The 25,866-nt window shown below is 42.6% G+C and overlaps 2 protein-coding genes across 2 annotated transcripts; one reads left to right on the forward strand and one right to left on the reverse strand.

The window, feature by feature from the left end:
• Positions 1 to 467: 467 nt before the first annotated feature.
• Positions 468 to 1,164, reverse strand: LOC119896135 (histone H2B 1/2). Its single transcript, XM_038709625.1, has one exon. It carries the CDS (start codon positions 1,137 to 1,139, stop codon positions 765 to 767), a length of 375 nt encoding a protein of 124 aa, XP_038565553.1. The 5' UTR covers positions 1,140 to 1,164; the 3' UTR covers positions 468 to 764.
• Positions 1,165 to 8,306: 7,142 nt separating this feature from the next.
• On the forward strand, positions 8,307 to 25,214 carry LOC119895990 (major histocompatibility complex class I-related gene protein-like). The gene is made up of 5 exons (XM_038709440.1): positions 8,307 to 8,364; positions 11,550 to 11,816; positions 15,178 to 15,456; positions 21,572 to 21,865; positions 25,048 to 25,214. Exons 1-5 carry the CDS (start codon positions 8,307 to 8,309, stop codon positions 25,197 to 25,199), a joined length of 1,050 nt encoding a protein of 349 aa, XP_038565368.1. The 3' UTR covers positions 25,200 to 25,214.
• Positions 25,215 to 25,866: the final 652 nt, after the last annotated feature.

Here is a 25,866-nt window from a genome sequence, read left to right on the forward strand (position 1 = left end):
GTCAGGACAGCTTATGTAATTGCTTAACTCATAATTGATTAAGATTAAGCCTAAGCTTAGCTTTCAACTAATAGTTGTGGTCTTTATATGTTGACCTTGTTTTGTCTTTTTTTAACCATATGAAGTGACTGAAATATAATGTATATATTAAATATAACTTCTTTATTAATTCTACACCCACCTAAACACCCAACTGTGGTTTTGATTTATTAACAGTCAACTCTACCAGTACTATTATAATTAATGATGTATTGTTAATTACACTGTATTTTTTGTATATTTGTACATTTCTGATCCCTTTAACTTTTCAGTATTAATATTTCTATATTTATGTTTGTATACACACACACACTATAGTCAGACTGTTTCAACCTGCAGCATTAGACATTCATGTCATATGTATATCTCATTCATACTGTGCACTCTGTATGTTACTGCATCATGTTTAATTACTGCTGAAGCACTTCTGGTTAGATGGTTTTGTATTTACTACATGCACAACTACAGTTGAACATAATCTCAAGGCAACAATGTATTTATCATTTCTGTTACTATACAAATCCCACAACATAGACATTTTCTATTTTGTAGTTATTTTGACTCTTTAATATATACAGTGAATAATTATAATCAATTTCCCACCAGGGAACGTTAAAATATTTGATACTGAACATGTTGATGGAACTGAGCTCTTCCAGAAAAGTGTGTGTGGCTCTTAAAAGAGCCGTTGGTTTGTTTCTGTATCTCGGGGATGTGGAGCGGGTTTACTTGGAGCTGGTGTACTTGGTCACGGCCTTGGTGCCTTCGGACACGGCGTGCTTGGCCAGTTCTCCGGGCAGCAGCAGGCGGACGGCGGTCTGGATCTCCCTGGAGGTGATGGTGGAGCGCTTGTTGTAGTGAGCCAGACGGGAGGCCTCCCCGGCGATGCGTTCAAAGATGTCGTTCACGAACGAGTTCATGATGCCCATGGCCTTGGACGAGATGCCGGTGTCGGGGTGGACCTGCTTCATCACCTTGTACACGTAGATGGCGTAGCTCTCCTTCCTGGTCTTCCTCCTCTTCTTGTCCTTCTTGCCGGCGGTCTTGGTCACGGCTTTCTTGGAGCCCTTCTTGGGCGCTGGCTTCGCTGGTTCAGGCATGGTCACAATTTCTCTGCTCGCAGTCAATTGTAGCCGGTCTGGCGGCGCTGGTTCTTCTTAAATGCAGGATATGCGAATGTTACTGTGCGGTTCCCACTCTGCCATTGGCTGGAGGTGAGTGCGTCATAGAGTAACTATGCGGAAGTCTCGCAGCGCCACATGTTTGCTGCGTGTGTGTGAGCTGGTTACAGGAATTAAATGCATTTTACCTTCAGTATCTTTACAGAAAACATAGTTTAACGTTTTAATGACGCTTCGACGGCTGGATTATTTATTATTATTAAACCAACAGACTCAGAAACAGTTTCTTCCCACAAGCCATCACTCTGATGAACAGCTGATTTCTGCCTCACCTTGTCAGGAACAATTCCTGTGCACCCACCTACCTCAGCACAGAAGACTTACTTATTTATACCTGCATCCTTTGCACTATGCTCCATCACACTGTGTACATGTATGCATGTAGGTGTGCCTTTATATCACGTCCACCTCCGACATGTACATAATAATAATAATAATGTTAATGTTAATGTCGTCCAATAACTGCAGACTGTAGCCGTCGTACACGCCCGACGGCTTCTCCCAGCTGACGGCGAGACTGTGGGTGGTGTGGTCGTTATCCGCCTGCAGGGCGGTGACTCTGGCCGGAGCTGCAGGGGGGAAATACAGTAATCAGCTTTTTAAAGGTTTTTCTCCAATTTAAATGAATCAGATCAAATCCTATATACAGTCTATGATCAAATTCTGTGGCGTGTGATCAGATCCACAAAGTCCAGGAAGGAGACGTGTTTAGGGACAGTGCGAGTCTTGACGATGGCGCCATCCTGGAAACAGGATGTGACAGAAGAATATTCATGAAACCACCGTCTTATCAGTTCATCCATTTCTCTCCCTCGTTCATCCTTTCACCAGTTCACTGATCAATCTTTCATCCACCATCTCTATATTTTCCTTTAAAGTCGGGAGACACAAAATAATCTTCCGTCTCTTAACTCGTCTCCTGGATGTCAAATACTGGAGCATCTTTATCTTTTGTCCTGTGAGAGGTGTAAAGTTACAATCAGTCCCATCAAAGATCAGATTAGACGACCATGTTTTAGAAATGAAAACAAGCTGCTTTGTTTACAACTTAAACCCACAAGCTAACGGGTCGAGTGCCGTTATACCGGCTAGCTGATAGATTTGATAAATGTTTGTAGGAGGAAGAGGAAAGATGGATTTTGTTATATTTATATATTTTATATTTGTTATGTTATTCATCAGAAATGATCCCTGAGGGGAAACTCTTGTGTTACCATTGATCACTAAGCACATCGAGGCAGAAAGGAATAGAAATAATAATAGAAAGCCGGTAAGTAGAAAATGTAAGAAATGTACAAATCTGAAAACATAAGTAAAATATAGGAGGAGTGCAGATTATTTGTATTTTAAAGTATTAACAGAAGTGTAATGATAAATAGTGGTATTAAGTATTAAAACAGAGAATACTGCGCAGTATGTCAGTTTAATGAGTTTCTGCCACTGAGGGAGGAGTTAAACAACGTACACACGAAGGACACGGGATAAGAAGCTAGAAAATGTATTTTTTATTTCATAGTTTCTTCAAGGAGAGTAAAAAAAAATCTTTTCATCGCTGGTCCTGAACAAGAAAATACATTTTCTCTGGCCTTTTTTCTATCGCCACTTTTAAACATCCTCCTGCAGCAGGTTTTAAGAAGAAGAAGATTTACTTTATTTAATTATTTAGTTATTATGTTAGTATACACACAGGTCTAAGTTATTGTCATGGCGACACGACTGCTTCATTTTCACCTACTTGTTTTAAGTTGAAGTGCTTTTTTCTTTAAAAGATGACTTCATACATCCAGGGGTTTTTCTGCTCTCTTTGAATAAATACTGAATTTACTCTTTTACTGTGAATTAGTTGGACTCACCGTGGTGGACTGTGGTGTATAACATATGTGCATTTGACTCTAGCAGCTGGACAGAAGGTCAGTGACCCCGTGTTAGGGGGGAGTAGTGATTGATGGTTATGTAGGGAGTGAACCCTTCTATAGAATTTGACCTCTGACCCCATGTTATGTTACCTCAGAATAGTACTGAACCCTTCTCTGGTACCAGATACCTAAACATGTCCTATATAAGCTGTGTTTGATGTACAGAGAGACAGAGTGGCCATCGGGCTGGGTCTCTCTCCAAGCTGCTGCATTTGTAATTGATGCTGAACTCCTTGATTTAATAAACTGTTATGAACAAGAACAGTATCAAGCGGATTTCTTCTCAACACATCATCGCAGCATTATTGTTCGGACACCACAGGACAAAGAGACATTGTACATGTCCAGGTCTCCGTCTCCAGGCGTCCAGGAGACCAACAGCCCGCCGGAGTCCGTCAGGCCGGAGCGAGGCCCCAGATGACGGTTCCCGACTGCACTGGGGACTGGAGAGGACAGTCTGGGTTCAGCAGAGCCGGACTCAAGATGTTTAAAATCAAAGTTAGGCGATCGCCTCACCTGTCTGCCCCTCGATGAACTGCGCCCTCTGGTACGGCCCGCTGAACGTCCGGAGGGAAAACCCGAGTGTCGTTGAAGAGCAGAGTGACCTGAAGACAAGCAGAGTGAAGAGCAGGACTAAAACTCCTCTGAGGCAGCAGCGATCACTAAAATATTTGTCCTCAAAATACAGAATGAACGTTCTCAGTTAATGTCTGCGTTTATGGTGACTACATGAAGCTTAACGTCAGCAGCAGAAATTTGCCGGATGGATATTTATATATGTAGAAGTGTCGCGAATTATTAGTTTAAACCCCTAAAATCTCTATAAACAATGTTTTGGTTGATTTATTTTTTCCCATACTGACATAAATTCATATTTAAGTCTCTGCGTGCAGTTTGAATGCACTGTGACTTTTTAAATTCTTAATTAATCTTCTAAATAATCATAAATCTTTAAACTTTAAAGCTGCTCAGCTGTTAGTACACTGTTTACAATGTCTTTTAAGTAGTTTCCAAGTTGCTGTTTGCACTGTAGCTGTAAAAGTTAAGCAGTAAAAGTCAGTAGGCGATATTAAACACTTACAATCACTTTTAAAGTCCACTTCCTGATAATATGGTTAGTTCTTTGCCTAAAACAGACTCTAATCAACAGCAATACAAACGCTCACCTCATAGTGGTCCACGTCTCCGGGGGCGGGGCTCCAGGTGACGGTCAGTTCAGCTGTTCCTGCTTCACCTAGCGACAGATTTCCAACAGCTGACGGAACTGAAGGACAAACAAGACGTTAAAGCTCAAAACAGTCAATAAAAAGCATGTGTTACATTTGTTTTGTTAGCACAGACAAAACGTAGCAAAACGTTTTCTTCAGCAGAAACAGTGGTCCCCTGAACACCCTGTTGTGTACGCAAGCACACTGAATTTTCCTGCCTTTATTCCACCGTTGTATTTACAAACTTGTCGCAGCAGAACGTTGCGCAACATTTCAAGGACACATGTAGTTCAATCTGAAAACGGTGCACAACGTTTTGAGATCGAACTGTGTATTTCAGTAAATATTACATGTACACAAACGCAGTATTTATTTATTAATATCCATTTTCACCAACTCGTGCTGTTCATGACATGTTTGTTATAACCTTTAAATTCAATTAATTTTATTTAAATAGCACCAAAACATAACAAAAGTTATTTAAAACTGTCATCAAAGCACCGACAGAGATCACTGATATTATGTCCAGGTATAATAATTAATATTTAACACGCCTCTGGAGAAACTAGGGTTAAGTGAATGTTGCCGTGGGAATTGAACCCGGGTCTCCCACACTGGACGGACGTGTCTTAAGCTTCATCGCCACACCTTACTATTAAAGTAATAGTTCATCATTATGGGAATTACACTTAGGCTTTTTTGCCAAGAAGATCTGTGCTGTAAGCTTGGAGCTGGAGTTGTGTTCATGTGTCTGTTTGCGTTCCCCCGTTTCCAGTCTTTATGCTAAGCTAGGCTAACTGCATCCCGCCACGGCTTTGTGTAACACACAGACATGAGATCCGTCCGAACGTCTTACTCTCAGAGAGAAAGAGTTCCCCTTCGAGGGAACTCAAACTGCGTCAGTGACGACACTATGGGAACGCCTCTAGGCGTGGCAGGGCTGAATTATGAATGAAACTACTCCAATCCTATTGGTGTTGCTTGAACGATAGCGTGGGACGGCGTAACCGGAGGCGTATAAAGCACGCCGGCACACAGGACTATTCAGCAGGCGCTCTGATATGTTTGATAGGTCGAAAGCTCCACGAACAACCAAGGAAGTTTGTCCTACCTGGAAGTTTTGCAGAGACGATCATGGCTGGTGAGCAGTTCCGGAAGTGTGTCTTTCCATGCCTGCGCTACATCACAGCTGGGACACTCATCAACTGTGTGTGTCTTGTCTGGGGATGCCGCATGCCCACGCAGCTCTCAAGGGGGCTTGCGGCCATTGCGAGGCCCTGCCCCTGAGGGTGCTGAGGTCTCATGCGGCCCTCTTTCTGAAGACGGCCGGATACGCCCAACAGACGTGGACCTGTTTGCGTCTCGAGAAACTACGCACTGTCCGCTGTGGTTCACCCTCTCTACTGTTAGTAGCCCTGTTTTGGCCGGCCCGAGTGTGGTTCTCGGACATGATCTCGCTCCTGGAGGGCCCGCCGTGGCAGGTCCCTCTGAGGAGGGACCTTCTGTCTTTCATCCTTGCCCCGCCCTATGGAGGCTGTGGGTCTGGCCCCTGAGGGGCGCAGTTCCTTGAGGAGGGCCTGACAGTGTGAGCGGCGGGGACTCTGCTCAACTCCAGAGCTCCATCCACGAGGAGGACGTATGGCCTGAAGTCGAACGTGTTTTCCACCTGGTGTAGAGAATGGGCAGCGGACCCAGTTACCTGCCCGGTAATTGCGGTACTGGATTCCCTCCAGCACCGTTTCTCTGCTGGCCTTTCCCCATCCACGCTCAAGGTGTACATGGCTGCCATTACGGCGTTCCATCCTCCTCTGAGGGAGGGGCCTTTGGGGAGGCTCCGGCTGGTCATGCGCTTCCTCTGTGGAGCCCGGAGGATGAGACCCGTGACTCGCTCCAGGATTCCCACATGGGACCTGGCAGTGGTTCTCGAAGCGTTGGAGTCGGCTGAGGCCAAGCACCTGACCCTTAAGATGGCCTTTCTCCTAGCTATCACCACTCTGAGGAGGGTGGGGGGCACTCTCGGTGTCTCCTCAATGCCTGGAGTTTGCTGGAGGTCAAGGCTGTCCTGCACCTCTGTCCGGGCTACATCCCTAAGCTGCCATCCAGTATGGCAGGGTCTACGGTGCTGCAGGCGTTTCATCCCCCACCTCATGTGACGGCGGAGGACGGGAGACTTCATCTGCTCTGCCCTGTCAGACACTCTGAGGTCCTCCCAGTGGAGGAAAGCAGACCAGTTGTTGGTGTGTTTTGGATCCCCCAAGGCTGGGCTCCCCACTTCTAAACACACTATCACCAACTGGATAGTTCAGGCTATTTCCCTGGCCTATCAGGTGCGCGGTTTGCCTTCACCTATGGCCGTGAGGGCGCAATCTACTAGAGGCATGGCGGCCTCTAGGGCCCTGCTCTCAGGGGCATCTCTGAGGAGGATGTGTGTGAGGCAGCTGGCCACTCAGCACACGTTCATCAGATTTTACAGTCTGGACCTTCCTTCTGCGCCCGGCACCCGAGCGCTCTCCTCTTAGTCGTGCCTACAGGTCACTGCACGCTGGGCCAGGTGGAGGCTTTCGGCGTGGGTTACGTATGTAACCCTTGTTCCCTGAGAAGGGGAACAAGACACTGTGTCGGTCCGCCACGCCTCGCCCCGCCTGGAGCGCCTTACTTCATAGCAAAGAGCTGGTTTGTCCGGCGTGTTTTATACGCCTCCGGTTACGCCAACCCACGCTATCATTCGAGCAACGCCAATAGGATTGGAGTAGTTTTGTTCATAATTCAGCCCTGCCACGCCTAGAGGCGTTCCCATAGTGTCGTCACCGACGCAGTGTCTCGTTCCCCTTCTCGGGGAACAAGGGTTACATATGTAACTCGCTGGACAGCGCCAGCCAGTATGCTTTTAGTTTCATCTATCGACCAATAGGAGGTTATCGGAGGGGGCTGGGGGCGGGGTTTGTTTTTGTTGGCAGTCTGTCCTGGAAGTAACTGGGACATTATGTGGGAACAAAAGGTTTTCTGAGCAGGAAGTGTGTGTGTGTGTGTGTGCGCGCAGGAAGCCTTTGAGCACTGGGAGTGTCTTTGTGTGTTTCATTCCAAACCTCATTTCTGGCAGATGATTTTTGCTTGATGTAATATAAAGAAAGAATCCAGAAAAAATGATTTATAACAACAGGAATTTGTTAATTCAAGTCTTTTTGCTCCTTTTTTTTTTTTTTACATAAATCACCTGATACATAGTTAACTGTTAACGTTGGTCTCAACAAAATCTAGTTTTGCAAAATAACATTATTTTTATATACAGTCTACGGTCTGTACAGGATTAGGCTATTATTTATTTATTTATTAACCCCAGCTGGTAACTTTCGTTATACTACAGACCCCGACGAAGGTCAAATTGTAGTCCAGTTCCCACAGTTATCAGTTTTTCCTATTAAATTCAGCTGATAGCAGTAACATGCTATAGTATAGCCGATATTACTCTTCAAGGGGAAATTATGAATGAGAAATGTGTGTGTTTAAGAAGACTGGAAGAGAGGCTAAGTTACAATCAACGACAATGTTTTTCTGTGAATGGATGTGGCTGTATGGGCGGAGTTAACGTCCTATTTTGACAGAATAAATAAATAGCCTGTAAAAAAATATCCTAAATAATTAAATCTAAATCAACTTCAAAATCCCTTCCTCTATAAATGTCTACATGATTTAATTTTTTTAATTTTTGAATGCGTTTCCTGTCAAATCGCACACTTTTATTTTGTATTTTCTGTGTGGATTTCCTGTCCGGTCTGACAGAGGAGGTCTGCAAACCTCTTGGAATATTTTGACGTTGATGCTCAGCCTCAATCCCCATTGGCTCAGATGGAGATTGATATCATCAGCAGCGCTCCTGCTTCTCACGCTCATTTGAGCCTCGGTGCGTGGACCGGTGAGCCAACAGTTTCTCAAAGCTGCCCATCAAAGCTCTTAATGAGACAATGAAGATCCTGGTTTTTCTGGTTCTGCTGGGAATCAGCCGACAGGGCGCAGCTGCAGGTGAGCTCACCGCTTTTTAAACTCGGTTGACTGGAGAAGTCTTTGAAAAGGCAAATAAACACACGGTCTCAAGAGATATATGTTAATAAAAAAGAAGTTAAAGCTACTAATACGCAAACTGAACAGGGCGAAATACAGGCTGCAGCTGCTTTCACTGCAGGGAAACATTGCGTTTAATTTCATGTTCACACTGACTTTTTACAAACGATCCAAGAGGAGTAAACGTGAAGTGATCTGCCTACAATACATGTCTGATATTAATTATAAGATCTTCTGGAACAGATTTCACGAACAGCACACATTTGTTTAGCTTTTGACTTAATGGTAAAGTCACATATGTGCTATCAGATATTCCTGCGGGACCACCGTTTTCAAACTGCAGCCCTCGCGCTGTTTTGAGTCCGGTCTGAGCAGCAGACCACGATGCACCGTCCCAAACAACCGGACCAGGCGGCGCAGCAGGTGCGGTGATCGCTTAGAGGACAGAGAGCCAGGAGGAGCCATGTTGGCCCAACTCGGACTTTGCTCCTAAAGAGCCTGTTGTGCCCAGGGGCTCAAGTGGAAAAAAGGGCACTTCTCATAATTATTTACCATAATATATTACCACAACTCTTACTTTCTTCCAATATATATTCTCTCACACTTACACAATTGACTAATACTCAACATTTTTACTTCTCTACAAAATAATCAGTTCACAGAGGCCACGACCTTCACTAGGTTCATCACAGGAGCAGGCAACAGCAAAGCAAACTACTAAATGACTGCACCCAGCAGAGGGACATAGTTTCATTAATAATTTGTTTATTTTTTACAAGGCAATAAATCGTTTTCATTCTTTTGGTGTAATAGCCTACATAATATTATAAAATCAACAAAAATATTCACACTAAACTGTGGCTCTGTGTGCCTAAATTGGGCTGCAGGCATGATTTAAAATAAATTTTATTTTAATACTTTTTGTTTCATAAGCAAGATGCCAAATGACACACACACACAATTACTGATGGTGACATGGACTTTTGAGGGTGGGCTGTCTGCATTATGTAAGGATCTCTCAGCACACAACAAACTAATAGAATGGATAGTTATCAGATGAGGAGCCGACCATCAAAACTATGAAGTTACTGTTTAAGGCAGGACACTTTTTAATTGTGGTTTGAGACTTTGGTCTATTTTGCTTCCATGTCTTCTTTTACTCTAATGGAAATAAAACAAGTTAATCTGTATATTTACAACATTTCAGAGGAAAATACTCTTGATGTAAGTCACATCAACAGTTCTGTGGTGACATGCTTCAGTTATTTTGTTTATCCTATTTACCTGCAGTGATTTGTCAAATATGTGCAAATGAGCGCATTTTAATTAGTTAACGCATAATTTGCATATCACTATGGCGATTGTGATGACGTTATTACACACAAATGTTACTGTGTTCACCTGCAGTGTCTCCATTAAGTACAGTAGGCTATATTAGTTTGTATGGCCATGATAAATTGCCTTAGCTAAGCTCCAACTAAGCTGGGAGTGGCTGCTGTCTGTCTGTCTGTCTGTCTGTCTGTGGTGCTGCAGGGGGAGGCGGAGAGAGAGAGAGAGAGAGAGATTTAGTTCCCCCCAAAAAATATATTTGTTTGACAGGGAAGCTGTGCGAAAAACAGGAATAAATATACTATATATTAATTTATTTATTTTTTAAAAAGAACCCCTGAAAAAAAGGGCACGTTCTCTTGAAGTAGAAAAAGGGCAGGTGCTGAAGCCCCTTTTTATGTCTATGTGTGCACGTGCCTGGTTGTGCCCACGTCGTTACAGAGACCTGCCCTATTAACAATGATAAGACACACGTGCCTTTGGTGTGAGAGACCCAGGTTCAACTCCTGACCATCCACCATTGTGGCCCTGAGAAGTGTAATACCCCTGTAACTGGCATAAAAGCGTCAGCTAAATGAATAAATGTTTGTATCTTTAAGTAAATCAGTCAGAAGAAGGTTTATTGGCCGAGTACGCTGACGGTCTGCAGCTGTCACTGAGCCAAAAACCACCAGCGAGCCAGATTCAAGCCTCTCGCTCTGTTTAATTGGTGTCTGTGAACTTCTGTAAAGCTAGTTCTCATTATAATAATGATCAGTGTTGTAACCTTGATCCGTATCTCAAACTCTGCCTGGAAAGTCCTTAAAAAAGTCCTTGAATTGAACAAAGACAATAAAGCCAGATAATGATTAAGCAGCACAGACACACTCTGTACGTATGAATCGTCCACCTGAATGCATCGTGAGACACTAGATGCCACTGAGGCCCCATCCACACTACTCCTTTTTAGTTTACAAACGGCCAATTAAAACGAATACAATCTCCGTTCACATTAAAACATGTGAAAACGCGCATCCCGTGCCCGTTCGGTTCCACTTGGCGTGCGCACGCCGCTGTAAACATGAAGCAGATGGTCTTTTCTGTAGTTAGAGAAGATTTGGCGAAAGAATAAATAAATAAGGGAGGGAAGAATTTTGAAAAGTTGCGTGGTGCTGTGGAGAGCCCTGCAGTATAATATCCAGCCACACAGAAGGATCACGAACCGTTTACAGCCGTACTAGCGACACAACCCGTACCGGAGAGGGAGTGAGTCGGACCAGGGACAGGAGATCGCGGAGCGACCGGTCCGCTGCGGACGGTCGGTTCCTTCAGGCTGGATGAAGTCAGAGGCTACTGAATTTACGCATGGATCCATGATGATAGAGAAATATATAGAAATTATTGGCAATAAAGCATGCTGTCAATATTTAAGAGACCTACAAAATATTTCAGGGGAGCCGATGTCTTATTTAGGCTCCCAATTATTCCTACCCTACAAAACGGGGTCGGCAGCACTTCCAAACTTCTCTGTTTTAGGTCTTCATTTTCGCCGTTGTAGTCTGGATGGGAGGGTCTCACATAGCAAAAGTTTTAATTGAAAAAGTTCCGTTTTAATTTGAAAACACAGTAGTGTGGAGGGGTCCTAAACCTTACACACTGAACCTTTAAAGTAAAAGTTTCTGGAGCAACATATTTTTTTCTTTAAATGTGTTTGAGTGCACAGAAGAGATAATTAGGAGGTTTTGTATTGTTGTTCTTTTTGATTCTGTGTGCAGGAAAATAATGTTGTTCATTGATTTTTTTAAACTGTGACATGAAAACTGAACTTTTTCTTCCAGTGACTCACTCTCTGAAGCATTTCTACACTGCGTCTTCTGGAGTCCCAAACTTCCCAGAGTTTGTGGCTGTTGGGTTGGTTGATGAAGTTCAGGTGTTTCACTACGACAGTAACACCAGGAGAGCAGAACCCAGACAAGACTGGATGAGCAGAGTCACAGAAGAGTATCCTAACTTCTGGGAGGCGAAAGCTCGTAACTGTAAGGACACACAGCAGACCTTCATATCCACCATTGACTTTTTGAAGAAGTGCTTCAACCAAATAGGAGGTTTGTTTTTGTTTCACTTTTCACACTTTCAATGTTTTATTTGATTCCATAGTCGCATTTCTTTAGATCACATCGTGTCTGCCATGTAAACATGATCACTATGGTTGCTGATGTGGAACAAGTTTTTTAATGCTGCATGTGTGAAATGCAGGAAACTAGAACAAAAAGCTGCCATTTATTAGTTTTCAATAGCAGAAACCAGATATTTCAATACTTTTGTACTGTGTGACTCTTCTAGAAACAGATCAAAGGCACGTGATATTTCAAACATTTTGATAAGGACAAATGTTTTAAGGGATGCCCTGAATGTTCGGCATCTGAAATTAATCAGCCGAAAATGGCAAAAATAGCATTTTCAGAGTTCGGCCTAATAAGTGAAAACAGGTTAAATTTTACCGAACAATTACGTTGACATGTCCGCAGTGTAGAAGCATTTTAAAGGGCCGAGAAAGATGCAAAAATGGCCGTTTGCAGAAACTGTTCTGCTGAACTGTCTCCTTGCACATTCAGCCCGGCTGACTTCTTAGAAAAGAACACATTTAAACAATCTAACACCTGGTATGACGTATAGGAAAAGTGCTTCAGTCGTCTCCCTTAACAGCCTAATCACTTAATTAGCCGGGCTTTGAGAATAAATAAAGAAAGCGCTCTGTCTCTTTTTCTCTCTCTCTCATGCACACACAGACAGACCGCACCCATGCCGCCTTTATCTCTCCCCCATCTGATCCTCCCTCACTCAGCAGAACATCATGGGCATTTTCAGTTTGTGAAATGACAGCCTTTTTATCAAAACACAATAAAACAATCGGTATAACAAGACCACTGGGGAGGCAGAATGTGACACCCAAACCACCTGAATATCTTAATAGGCACTTTCTCGCCGTCTTCAGTAAGAAGCAAATATGCAGCATCAATCTCATCAGGAGATTTTTCACTTTCCTGACGAGATGGCAGATCTACACTCACACTCGTTACCGAAGCAGCCAGTGCTGAAGATTTAACATCACCATGTCACCATGAAATAAGTGCAATGTAGTGTTAATAAAGAAAGCCAAATTATGAGGAGTGAAGAGTAAAGGGAACTGCATTTCCCTCCTCTCTATCTCCCAAAGTGCCACAGGTAGGATCTGCTTTATATAGGCCCTATGGAAAACACTGGGCCCCAGGTGGCTCCAATACCTGAAGATGCCGACGAGCAGCCCTACTGACGCCTACAACAGAACACACACATGGATACTCCAGACGTAGTCATCCAGACACAACCAGGCGTTCATGGAGACGTCACACAGCTGTACACAGAATTACAGATTAGATTCACTGGGGTGTGAGAGACTCAGGTTCAATCCCCCACTGTGACCCTGAGCAAGACACTTAATCCCTCGTTGCTCCAGAGGCGTGCGACCTCTGACATGTATAGCAATTGTAAGTCGCTTTGGATAAAAGCGTCAGCTAAATGAATAAATGTAAATGTAACTCTGCTGTACTGCTATACATCAGCAGGTACACTTTAATAAAGTGGATCCTATATGTACATCTGGGGAAACACTGCATAGTGTTGACCTGGTTGACTCTGACATGCTTTGTAAAATTGTTACTCTACTGAAACCAACAACTTGCCTGACATTATGCCTTTTTTAGTGATTATCTTCTGACCATCGTGAACTATTCCCTACAGATGGGTGTTTTCCCTACTGCCTTTAAAACTGCTATGGTGAAGCCCCTTCTGAAGAAGAATAATTTAGATGCTACAGTACTCAATAACTACAATCTGCCATTCCAAAGTGAAATTTAGAGAAAGTTGTTTTTAATAAACTGACCAATTTTATTAACTTCCACAATGTTTATGATACGAACCAATCACAGTCCTGAGACAGTGTTGGTAAATATTGTTAATGAGCTCAGACTCAGATCTCAGTTTTGAGTCACATATAAGAAATATTTCTTATTGATTGCTTTTTGTCATCTCAAGAACATTGCTAGAGTATGACCCTTTCTCTCTCAAGCAAATACAGAGACACTTATTCATGCTTTTATTACCCCCCAGGATTGATTATAGTAATGCTCTGGTCTTCCAAAAAGTTAGTGTATCATACTACAAACACTGGCATTTACATATTTACGCTGCACTCTGCAATATTCTGCACAGTAAAGGAAACACTACTGAGCAATAAAGATATTTGAAGTTCCAAACGTGTCTCTTGCTCAGTTAGCCAATTCATAACATCCCGTTACTCAATTTACAATTTAGCCTAGCAGTTGTAGAGCTCTTGTAGCAATGGCATTTATAAGTAAGTGAGTTGTTAATAATGCATTGTTTCAGTTTAGATTCATAATATCACATTCAGTTTCAAGTTTATTGGAATTCAGTTTCAAACTAATAAATTCAAATTTAGTTTTTTAATCCAAGTATTCAAGTTGAGCAATTCAAATTCAGTTCTAAATTATTCAAATTCAGTCTGTACTGACACAAAAATCAGCCCATACATACGTTTTTAACCAAGCTTTTAACTGATCTGTATTTATTTGATTTAGTTAAAACGTTACTTATTTATTATACTTTTTCTACTGATGGGCTGCTTTTCTAGTGCTTTTTGTCCTGGGGTCTTAGTGTTTTGGGTTGGAGGGGATGTTTTTTTAAACTATTGTTTTGAAATGGCTCTGTAGTGTGAAGCACTTTGTGTTACATGTATTTGTATGAAAAGTGCTATATAAATAAAGATTGATTGATTGATACTGACCACACAGTGTGTTGGTCCGTCCCAGCAGGAAGCATCCAGCCAGTTTCTGCAGGTGGAAAAAATGATTGACTGATAGATGGTGTTGTGTAAATTTATCATTCTTAATTATTTTATTATCCTCAATTAATCTTTTTACCTAGATGTGCCTTATTTTTTTACTATACTGTAGTTATGAATACAGTGACAAGCTCACTGTGGTTAGATCTTTCAGTAAAAGTATTGACTGCTGACGCTGTGACCATACACGCTTTCTTCTACTGTTGACTTTGACTACAGGAGGGACTGCAGATGTTTTAATCTGCTGATGTTATGACTACATGTTTAATTACTGGTTAAGGGTTTGATTGTCAGCTTCCAACCTTTGTTTATTATAGCCTGTGCAAACTTTGAGTAAACTTGTAATGTGTCAACAAGAAAGATGGTGTGCAAAAACACGACAGAAACATGCTTTGACCTGCAGGGATGATGCACGGGTTTACCTGTCCTATATTGGAATAAACTCTTTTGCACCGACTCTTGACCGCCTCCAGAGAAGTTTTTGACTGCAAACTTATTGACTATAGTAGAAAGCTAATAGAGTGGTCCTGCCGTGCTTCTATATTTAATCTCTCTCTCTCTCTCAGGTGTCCACGTTTTCCAGAGGATGGTTGGCTGTGAGTGGGATGAAGAGACTGGAGAGGTGAATGGTTTCACTGAGTGGGGTTATGATGGAGAAGACTTCATATCATTTTTCCCGAAGACAGAGACTTGGATCGTTCCAATACCACAGGCTAACATCACCAGAAAGAAGTGGGCTACTAACAGAAACTATATGGCACAGACCAGGACCTATTTCAGACAGATTTGCCCTGACTGGCTGAAGACGTTTGTGAGCTATGGGAGGAGCTCTCTGTTGAGAACAGGTAAAATCACATGACCGGATGTAGTTTCATGGACACAACAATTCATGTAAGCCAAACAACAGGCGTACAGCATTAGGCAAGGCAAGGCAAGGCAAGTTTATTTGTATAGCACATTTTAACAACAAGGTAATTCAAAGTGCTTTACATAAAACATAAAACCAACAGGGAAATATGTAAAAGTTTAAAAGCAGCATAAAATATAATAAAACTTACAGTGTTACAATCGGGGTTAAAAGAGTTAAATAGATAAAAGCAATGATAAAAAGCTAAAAACAAAGAAAAAGAAAACAGGACAGTAAAAGTTAGATTGCAGTGTAAGTTATCAATAAAAAGAAAAATCTTAAATATTTAATTAAAGGCAAAGGTAAAAAGAAAAGTCTTCAGTCTTAATTTAAAAGAACTGACTGTTTCAGCAGACCTGCAGTTATCTGAGAGTTTGTTCCAAATATACGGATCATAATAACTGAATGCTGCTTCTCCTTGTTTAGTTTTGACTCTGGAGACAGAAAGCAGACCTGCCCCAGACGACCTGAGAGGTCTGGATGGTTCGTAACGAAGCAGAAGATCAGAAATGTATTTTGGCCCTAAACCATTCAGTGCTTTATAAACTAACAACAGGATTTTGAAATCAGTTCTTTGACTTACAGGAAGCCAATGTAAAGACCTCAGAACTGGAGTGATCCACCATTTTGGTCTTAGTGAGGACTCGAGCAGCAGCGTTCTGAATCAGCTGCAGCTGTCTGATGGATTTCTTAGGGAGCCCTGTAAGGACACTGAAGATAAATGCATGGATAAGCTTTTAGTAGTAGGCTGACTTTGTAATTGTCTTAATGTGGCTCCTCAAATTCAGGTCTGAGTCCATGACTACACCAAGATTTATGGTTTGATTTATGGTTCTTAACATTACAGATTGAAGTCGAGCACTGACTTTCAATCATTCCTCCCTGGCTCCAAAAACAATAACTTCAGTTTTATCCTTGTTTAATTGAAGAAAATTCGGGCACATCCAATCATTGACCTGTTCAATACAGTTACTCAACACCTGTATGGGATCATAGTCCACTGGTGATATGGTTATGTAAATCTGTGTGTCATCTGCATAATTATGGTAACATATTTTGTTGTTTTTCATAATCTGAGCCAGTGGAAGCATGTAAATGTTAAACAAAAGAGGCCCCAGAATGGAGCCTTGGGGAACTCCACATGTCATTTTTGTCAGCTCAGATGAGTAATTACCTATAGACACAAAGTAGTCCCCGTCCTTTAAGTAGGATTCAAACCAGTTTAGTACTGTGCCAGAAAGTCCAACCCAGTTTTCAAGTCTGTCTAGTAATATGTTGTGGTCGACCGTGTCGAATGCAGCACTGAGATCCAATAATACTAAGACTGAAATTCTGCCACTGTCAGTGTTTAAATGGATGTCATTGAAGACCTTAACAAGAGCCGTCTCAGTGCTGTGGTTTGGTCGAAAACCTGACTGGAAGACATCAAAACAGTTATTTAGTGCCAAGAAAGCACTAAGCTGTTGAAAAACAGCCTTTTCAATGATTTTACTTAAAAATGGGAGATTTGATATGGGCCTATAATTGCTCATTAGTGACCTGTCTAGATTGCTCTTTTTTAAGAGTGGCTTAATGACTGCAGTTTTCAGGGCCTGTGGGGAAAAACCTGAGAGGAGAGACATGTTGACAATTTGTAGTAAATCTGAGGCCAAGCATTTAGACACATTTTTGAAAAACCTGTTGGCAGAATATCAAGGCAGCATGAGGAGGATTTCAGATGTTGTATTATGTCCTCCAGGTTTTTATGGTTAATAGAATCAAATTGTCTCATGCTATATGAATTGTTTTTAAGTGGACACAGGGACAAGACATATCCTGTTACTGACATGGAGGCACTGATTACTTGTCTAATTGTTTGAATTTTGTCTGTGAAGGAGGAAGCAAAGCATTGAAGGCCCTGGTGGATAGAAGTTCAGAGGCTACAGACACAGGAGGGTTGGTTAGTCTGTCGACAGTAGCAAACAGGGCACGAGCATTATTAGTGTTTTTGGTGATGATGTCAGAGAAGAAGGGCCGCCTTGCATTTCTCAGCTCTAAATTATAAATGCAAAGTCTCTCTTTATAGATGTCATAATGTACCTGGAGATTTGTTTTCCGCCACCTGCGTTCAGCTTTTTCGACACTCTCTTTTTTGAGTTCTAACCAGCGTGGCATTTCTCCATGGAGATCTTCTCTTACCAGAGACCACCTTCACCTTGGCTGGTGCAATGGCATCAAGAACATTTGTAATTTTAGAACTGAAATTATCTACAAGCTCATTGACTGAGACCTGTGAGAGGGCGGGTGTTGAGGAGAAAGCCTCAATAAATTTTTCAGTGATATGCTGTTTTGTGATCACCTCTGTTTTAACATTTGTGTGCACGTAGATATCACTCTCAAAGAAAACACAGGAATGATCAGAGAGAGCAACATCAGTCACCACAACCTTGGAAATGTCCAGACCCTTGGAGATGAAAAAGTCCAAAGTGTGCCCCTTATTGTGCGTGGGCCTCGTCACATGTTGAGTCAGTCCATAATTATCAAGAACACAACACAGTTGTACAGTTTAACACATGGATGTTAAAATCACCAACAATAACCACACAGACAAAGTCAATACAGATTATAGACAGCAGTTCACCAAAGTCATCAAAAAAGTTTGCACAGTATTTAGGGGGCCTGTAGATATTTAGAAAAATAGCTCGAGAAGACGAATTCAGCTGAAGAGCTGCATATTCAAAAGAAGCAACATTCCCATAAGACATCTTTTTGCATTGGAGGGAGTCATTAAACAAAATGGCAACTCCACCTCCTCTCTTATGCACTCTAGCTTCACTCATAAAACTGAAGTTGGGAGGGGTAGACTCGATAAGGACAGCTGCACTGTTATCTTGGTCCAACCAAGTTTCAGTTAAAAACATGAAATTAAGATTGTGAGTGATTATAAAATCATTGATTAAAAACGTTTTTCCTGCCAAAGACCTAACGTTTAACAAAGCTAATTTTAGTGTGTTAAAAACATTATCTGGCCCACTTTTTTCGACAGGTTGCGGCTGACGAGGAATTAATACTAAATTTGCAGGATATGTTGAGTGCTTCCTGTTTCTTAACACATTCACCGTGCTTTTTCTGTTACCTGTCAAGACAGGGATGGAGAAGACTACCAGCACATTGGGCCCCGGCTTGTCCCGGGAAGAGTCATGAGTGTTATTTTCCTTGTAGCCTGGACCCAGCACATATCAGAGAGCTTACTGGGCTTTTTCGCCATTGTGGAGCGGGAGGGCGTGTTGGGCGCTGTATTTGTGACACGTGTCAAACCTGGAGGACTTAGAACCAGTGGTGGAGGTGGACGGTGAGGGGGGGTTTAGGGTAGAGAAAATGGGAGTGGAGTGAGGGAAGGTGCGGGGAGTAAATTTGGTCCCAGCTCTAACCAGGTCTTCCATGTGATCAGTGAAGTCCAACAGGGGGGAGAGGGGAGAAAGGCTGTCTGATTGGGGGGGGTAGAGATGTTGAATCCTCACTGTTGGTTTTCAGTGAGGGAGGCTCTTCCTCTTGGCTCAGATGTCTCCCGTTATCAGAGCTCTTCTTCAAGGTTTCTGGTGTGTTGTGTTGTGTCTTCTTCTTGTTTAGATTCCTCCTGTCTCTTGTCTTTTGCAGAGGGAACAGATGAGTGACGCAGAAAGTAAAACAGGTTGGAGCTGAACAATTTTACTCCTGACTTGTTAAGGCGAAGTCCATCTGCCTTACAAAGATGTCTGCGGTCCCACAGAAAGTAACAGTTTTTGATGAAATGCACTGAATGGACAGTACATGCTGTTGAGAGCCGCGTGTTCAAAGCCATCAATCTGCTGAATCTCTCAGCTCCTCTTCGGATTGGCGGTATAGGGCCACTGATAAACACCTCAGTGTTCAACAGATTATTAAAGTCCTCTTTCAACACTTCAGACTGTTGCTTCACAACATCATTGGTCCCGATCTGTTCTGCTGTTGCACACTCGGTTGTTCGGGAGGTTTGTTGCTAACTCTCCCATTCGCAGCTGTCCACGGCTGTGTCCTACCAAGAACAGGGGTTGAAGAGGCGCTCTGCCTGGATGATAATGCAGGCCAGCCAGTCGCATCACAAATCTCAGGGCGCCGGGTTCTGCCTGTTACTCGTCCTCCCATTTCCCCAGGAAATGATTTACTCTTAGGCTTTGCACCAAGAGCGTTCCAGGGAGGACTCCCACTTTCAGCTTTATTACCCAGTACACAGGCCTCCTGCTTCTTGGTAGTCTTGTTGGTGCTAATTAGCCATGTGTTAGCATGGTCTTGTCCACTGTTTTGGGTCCACGGTAAAGTGGTGTCATTCCCACATAATCCATTCACTTCTACATTCACTTCTAACCTGTGGATCTTGGTTTCCAGCACAGTAATTTTCTGTAGAAGTTTGTAGAAGTCGTCCATGGAGAAGGGGGGCATCTTGTTGCTAATTAGCATTAGCTATAGCTCCAGTCACTGCAGTACAGGCTAGTGCTATTGATAGGCTACACTCACATAGCACTAAGATCATAAAAGGTTTTAAAGTATGGCAAGAGCCAACTTTATCTGACAGTCCCAGTGATTTAAAAGTATCCAAGAGCTGCTGATTTCTAGCAGGAAAAAAAAGAGAGTTTAAGCAAAAGAATGCAAGCAGAGGCAAGAGCAAGCAGCAAAGCGTCTGCACTGTCTGCATTAAGCAAATGTGCAGAGGGTGAGTGTGTGTGTGTGACGGTGGGCTTGTTTTATTGTATTTGGGGGGGTCAAAAACCGGGATTCTACTTTACTTGTAGGGTTCGACCAGCTTTGTGGATGTGGTTGTGACTAGTAAGGTTCGGGTAAGGGGCGATGGGAATGGTCCGTGTCAATGACGGGAGAAGGGCGACACAATGCAGTGTCTACAAGGGCCAGGCCACCACGATCAAGTACAGTGTAACACTGTGCCACACACAGCATGCACAGAAGTTTGCAGTAGCACAATATATCGTTTCAGCACCCCTTTCAAATCTCTGCGTTACATATCCACATGGAGCATTTCAGAATAAGAGCGTTTTGCCAGTCTGATTTTGCTGACTTGTACAGATTTTGCTTATATCTTCAGTTGTCCTTGATTTTTGTGCTTCTGCCATGGTTAAGTAGGCTACGTAGTTAAATTGTTTCTTTTTTGTCTGTTTTAACTGTGTTCATTGCAAGGTTGTTATTGTTAATGAAGACAAACGAAGTAACGACGTAAGGCTTTACATGAAACTAACTAAAACTGTATTGTAGGTTCGCAAAACTAACTAAAACTGAGTAAATGTCCTTAGTTTTTGTTTATTTGTTTTCTAGGACCTAAATAAGCCTACATTTCGAATGGATATGAAGCCGGGGGAACTAACGTTGCGGGCAGTTGGTCTGGCGGGACCGGCAGTTCAGCGGTGCGCGCGGTGATTAGCCGATGAGCGGTGGGAGTGTTATGCTTCTGTCCTCCGCATGAAGAGCTGGCACGCTGCGTGTCCGTAAAGAGAGCCCAGGGTCAGGATGGCGTCTGGCCGCAGCGTAGCAGGTGGCAACCGCTGTTATGAGGAGCGCCCCATGTGACATTAGGGGGAGGCTAACTTAGCCCAGGTAGGGATCGGCCGCATAGGCGGTGGGATTTGAACATGTCAGCTAGTGTGTGTCTTATTTGTGCTTCACATTGTTTTAATATCTAGTTTTTTATTAATAAAAAATATTTAATTAAATTAATTTAAAAAAGGTTAAGATTTTAATATAACTGGTCATACTTGCCTTCAGGGTGCTTGGGACCTGTTGTTTGTGGCTCCAAGAAGGGCCTCCACTATCTTCTAATTTCTTATCTGTTCATCAATTATCTTTCACTTCCATTTATTGTATTTCATCTATTTACCTGCAATGTCACGCCTTCCCATTGGTTGTATGGGCAGTATGCATTGCATATATATGGTGTGTATATAGTGTTCGTGTTACTAAGGCATTTAAAATGCTCTGAACAACAATGATAATAATAATTTTCAGTAAATCATAATAAAGAGCCTTTAAACTTTCTCTTTACTCTCCAGACCTTCCCTCAGTGTCTCTCCTCCAGAAGACTCCCTCCTCTCCAATCAGCTGCCACGCTACAGGTTTTTACCCCGACAGAGCCAAGATGTTCTGGAGGAAAGATGGGGAGGAGCTCCACGAGGACGTGAAGATCCTCCCCAACAACGATGGATCCTTCCAGATGAGCGTTGACCTGAATGCTCCACCTGAAAACTGGGGGAAGTACGAATGTGTTTTTCAGCTCTCTGGTTGGAAGGACGACATCGTCACCAAACTGGACAAAGCAAACATCAGGACCAACAGAAATGTAGAAGGTGGGAGACGCGCATTTATTTTACTTAGTTCATGTGTTTTTATTTACAGGACGTTTAAATCTTGTTTGATATATAATTTTAAGGCTTATATCAGTTTTAAACTAATGCACACGCCCACCTCTGCACTCTGACTTCAGGATCAGCAAATCCCTATAAAAATCTGTCAAGTCAAACTTTTAAAGGGCTTTAAAGGAATTATCCTTTTCCACCACAACGTTTTCTTTTAGTTCCTAAATCATTGTAAAGAAATACTGTACAAAGAGCTTTTTCTTCAGAGCCGGCCTCAGATCTTTGGGGGCCCTAGTCAAAATTTAGTTGAAGGCCCCTCTAACCAAAGATAAATCTTTAATAGCAGCTAAACAAACAGCTTTCTTTGTATATGTCAACCCGTTTCTTTATGAGTTATATTATTGAGAACAAATGGGGAAACTCTGGATGCTGCCGATCACACGTCTATGGAGAAAAACAAGCCGGATGGGCCGTGAGTAAAACCAGCTGATTGAATTTATGAATGAATGAAAGTGCCGCAGTGCTGTGGATGTGCTGGATCATTGACATTCTGGACGAGATGTGAAATGAAAATAAATGATGAACAGAATATTAAATACCCACTGAAGGATACCAGAGAATAATAAGAACGGCAACTAAAAGGGTGATTTATCTGTGACAATGTCCGACAAGGCGGAGTTATATAAATCCTGCATTGCATCATGGAGGGTCAGAGTGGGAGTGTGTACACGACAGATAAATGAAATAAAGGTTCTGATGGAAGATGATGGAAATGTAGATGAAACTTTTAAAGTTGCTGTGTCTGAATTTAAAAACACTCACTAATCTGTGCAAATGCTCTTATCTGATCTTCAGCCAACAGGAGACTGACATGCTTGGACAGCAGCACAGTGTGCACGATGACAGTGATCTAATCAATCCAGCTGTAGATCACAGTGCTCATGATAACATGAACATGGTTATTCAAAGGCAAAGTGACATTGCTGAACTTATTATTTCACAACAGAAACTGGCTCTGCTACCTGCAAGGGAGACTGCAGTGTTTGACAGTAACCCACTGACATATCAGTCTTTTATCCATGCATTTGAACACTTGATTGAAGAAAAGACTAAACAGGACAGGCTCTATTAACTTGAACAATTTACACCAGGTCTGCCAAGAGATCTGGTTAGAAGCTGTTTCCAATAGAGGCTAGTTTTAACAGTGACTCTTCGGCCCCATCCGCACAACTCTGTTTTAGTTTAAACAGTTTTAAATACGATCTCCGTCCTGCGTATCAGAGTTGATCTCCGTCTATATTAAAACGACTAAAAACGCACACCTGGTTCACGTACACTAGGCATGCGCGTGCCGGTGTAATCATGAAGCAGATGGTCTGTTCTGTAGTTTCAGAAGATTTGGCAAAAGAATAAAGTAATACAGACGAAGAACCGCAGCAGATTTTATTTTGCATGGACCAATAACGAGCTGGGACTGAATGTAACACGGGAGTTAAAAGCAGCGGTGGCAGCAGAAAACAGACTAAGCAAATACGGCAACATGCACGGTACAAGTGTTATTTACACAGTACAACATATTTTAATAAAGACACCATCAGTAACATCGTGTTTCTGCTTCCCATGACCTATAAGACCCAATCAGAGAGCCGAGCGTGAGCGTCTGCGTCTTCGTTTCTGAAGTCCTCCGTTTTTGCCCGCCCGCACTAAAACACTACCCGGAGTTTCAAAATGAAAAACGGGGTCGGCAGCGTTTTCAAACTTCCTTTAGGTCTCTGTTTTAGTCTGGACGGGAGGTGCAAACGTAGCAAAAGGTCTGCGTTTTAAAACCAAAATGCAGTGGTGTGGATGGGGCCTAAGAGGCCCTCTGCTGGCCACGGGGCCCTAAACCCCAACAAAAGTCGCTTATTGGCTCTTAGCCAGGTGGATCCATATTAATGTGTATCCACGGTTTAGAGATTACCGGCATTGTATTCACTTCTGCTCAGAAAATGAGTAAGTGGAATTATTTAAAACTGGATGAATGTTTGTATCTTTTAGTAAATCAGTCAGAAGAAGGTTTATTGGCCGAGTACGCTGACGGTCAGCAGCTGTCACTGAGCCAAAAACCACCAGCGAGCCAGATTCAAGCCTCTCGCTCTGTTTAATTGGTGTCTGTGAACTTCCGTAAAGCTAGTTCTCATTTTAAAAATGATCAGTGTTGTAACCTTGATCCGTATCAAACTCTGCCAGGAAAGTCCTTAAAAAAGTCCTTGAATTAGATGAGGAGCACAGACACACTCTGTATGAACAGACGAGTGGGGGTGTCTTCAAAGTGAGGACATGACAGTAAGGTCTCCAACTAAAACATGTATTTTAGGATGTGGTGCATCTCTGGGAATAATCAATTTGGATCTAAAATAAACTGTTTTCAAAATATGGCTTTCCAAAAGAAAGTGGACTCTTGGCTCAACTTGCCCCATATGAGGTGTAAGTTGAGCCACATGGGGGTCGGGGACAACAATGTACTTTAAAGTCATCCTGTTTTCCGTCATGTCCCGTGCCACCCGTTGAATTGACTTCTTATTTGTGTACCTCTCCAATAACTCTGTCCAAACCCACAACAGGAGTTGAAGCCTGTCTGTCTTCCATTTATAGAAGCATGACATGATGGTTTCTGGTCTAAAAAGCATAATGTCACATTATTAGTGATGCATAAGAATGTAATGTAAAATTACAGCAAATATCTGGCTCAACTTCCCCAAGATCTTTTAGCTCAACCCCGTCCTGCTATTTTAACAAAATTATGTCATCCAGCTGTTTAAGGGTAACGTCATGCTAACAGTTTTTAGCCTCATATTGTAACTTCCTAAAGCTCTAACACATGCGTAAGATTTTCTCAAACCTGTCTGTTCAGACACAAGAATCAGGACTCCATTCATCCATCATCAACCATTTATCCTGCATACAGGGTCGCTTGGAGAATCAGGACTCCTTGAACTCCTGCTACTGTCAGGATATGGCGACAGCTTTAGCAAATATGGCAGTAAAAAAAAAAAATTCTAACTTACCTACTGAACCTTTCACAGCCGGAAAAGACAACATATAGTGTCGATATACAGGACGGAGGTCTGGTGTTCTTCTCCTCTAACCTGCTTCATCTTTGTGACTATTTCTTGTTGTTTTCTGCTCAACAGAGAAGCCCACTAACATCACCCTGCCCATCATTGCTGGAGTGCTTTTTCTTCTTCTTGTCCTCTTCGCTGTGATTGGATTCATCACTTACAAAAAGAAGAATGGTGTTTACTGGGTGGCTCCATTGCCTGAAGATGACTACTACCAGTACTGACATACTCAGCAACCAGACGTCCCGGGGACGCCACCAAACAGTATGACAGTAACATAAGAGACCATCTGATTAATCTCTGATTGGGACATTTCAAAGAATTGAGAAATGTAAAGACTACAACCCCAGAACCCACATGCACATCAAAATGAGTCAACGCCCACACTAAAGCCACAGTCTATTTCTCGATCACAGAATAGTTAAGTGGATGCTTGTTAAATTTCTTAGAGTAGAAACCCACAGGTCTGTCTACATCCTGTCAGACTGCATCAATACTGCACCTGCCCCCACGTAATTGCAGGCTGAACGGCTTCTTAACACAAGGAGCGGCCAGGACTGCAGCACTACAAGTTCTTTGGCGTTCTGAAAAGCCTGCTGACAGACAGGAGACCACGCAAATTTAATATCTTCCTTCATCAAATCAGTGAGGGGAGCAACAACAGATTCTGGTTTAGCGGCCCAGGAAATTCACAGACCAATTGCATGTGTTCCAATCGTCTCATGTGACGCTGCTCAGCCAATCAAATCTGTGCATTCCGGTAAGCATTGCCAGAGCCGTTTCTGGCCCTGAGCATTGCGAGTCAAGTCCACGAAGAGAAGAGATTTCACATGGCGTTTAACCAAGAATGTAGATTCTTACATGCACATTGATGCGGTAGAAAGAAGTGTC

This window comes from Micropterus salmoides, unplaced genomic scaffold, assembly GCF_014851395.1.
Source record: "Micropterus salmoides isolate LMB-PRFRI ecotype aquatic unplaced genomic scaffold, ASM1485139v1 Ms_hic_scaffold_9, whole genome shotgun sequence".
Lineage (NCBI taxonomy): Eukaryota > Metazoa > Chordata > Actinopteri > Centrarchiformes > Centrarchidae > Micropterus > Micropterus salmoides.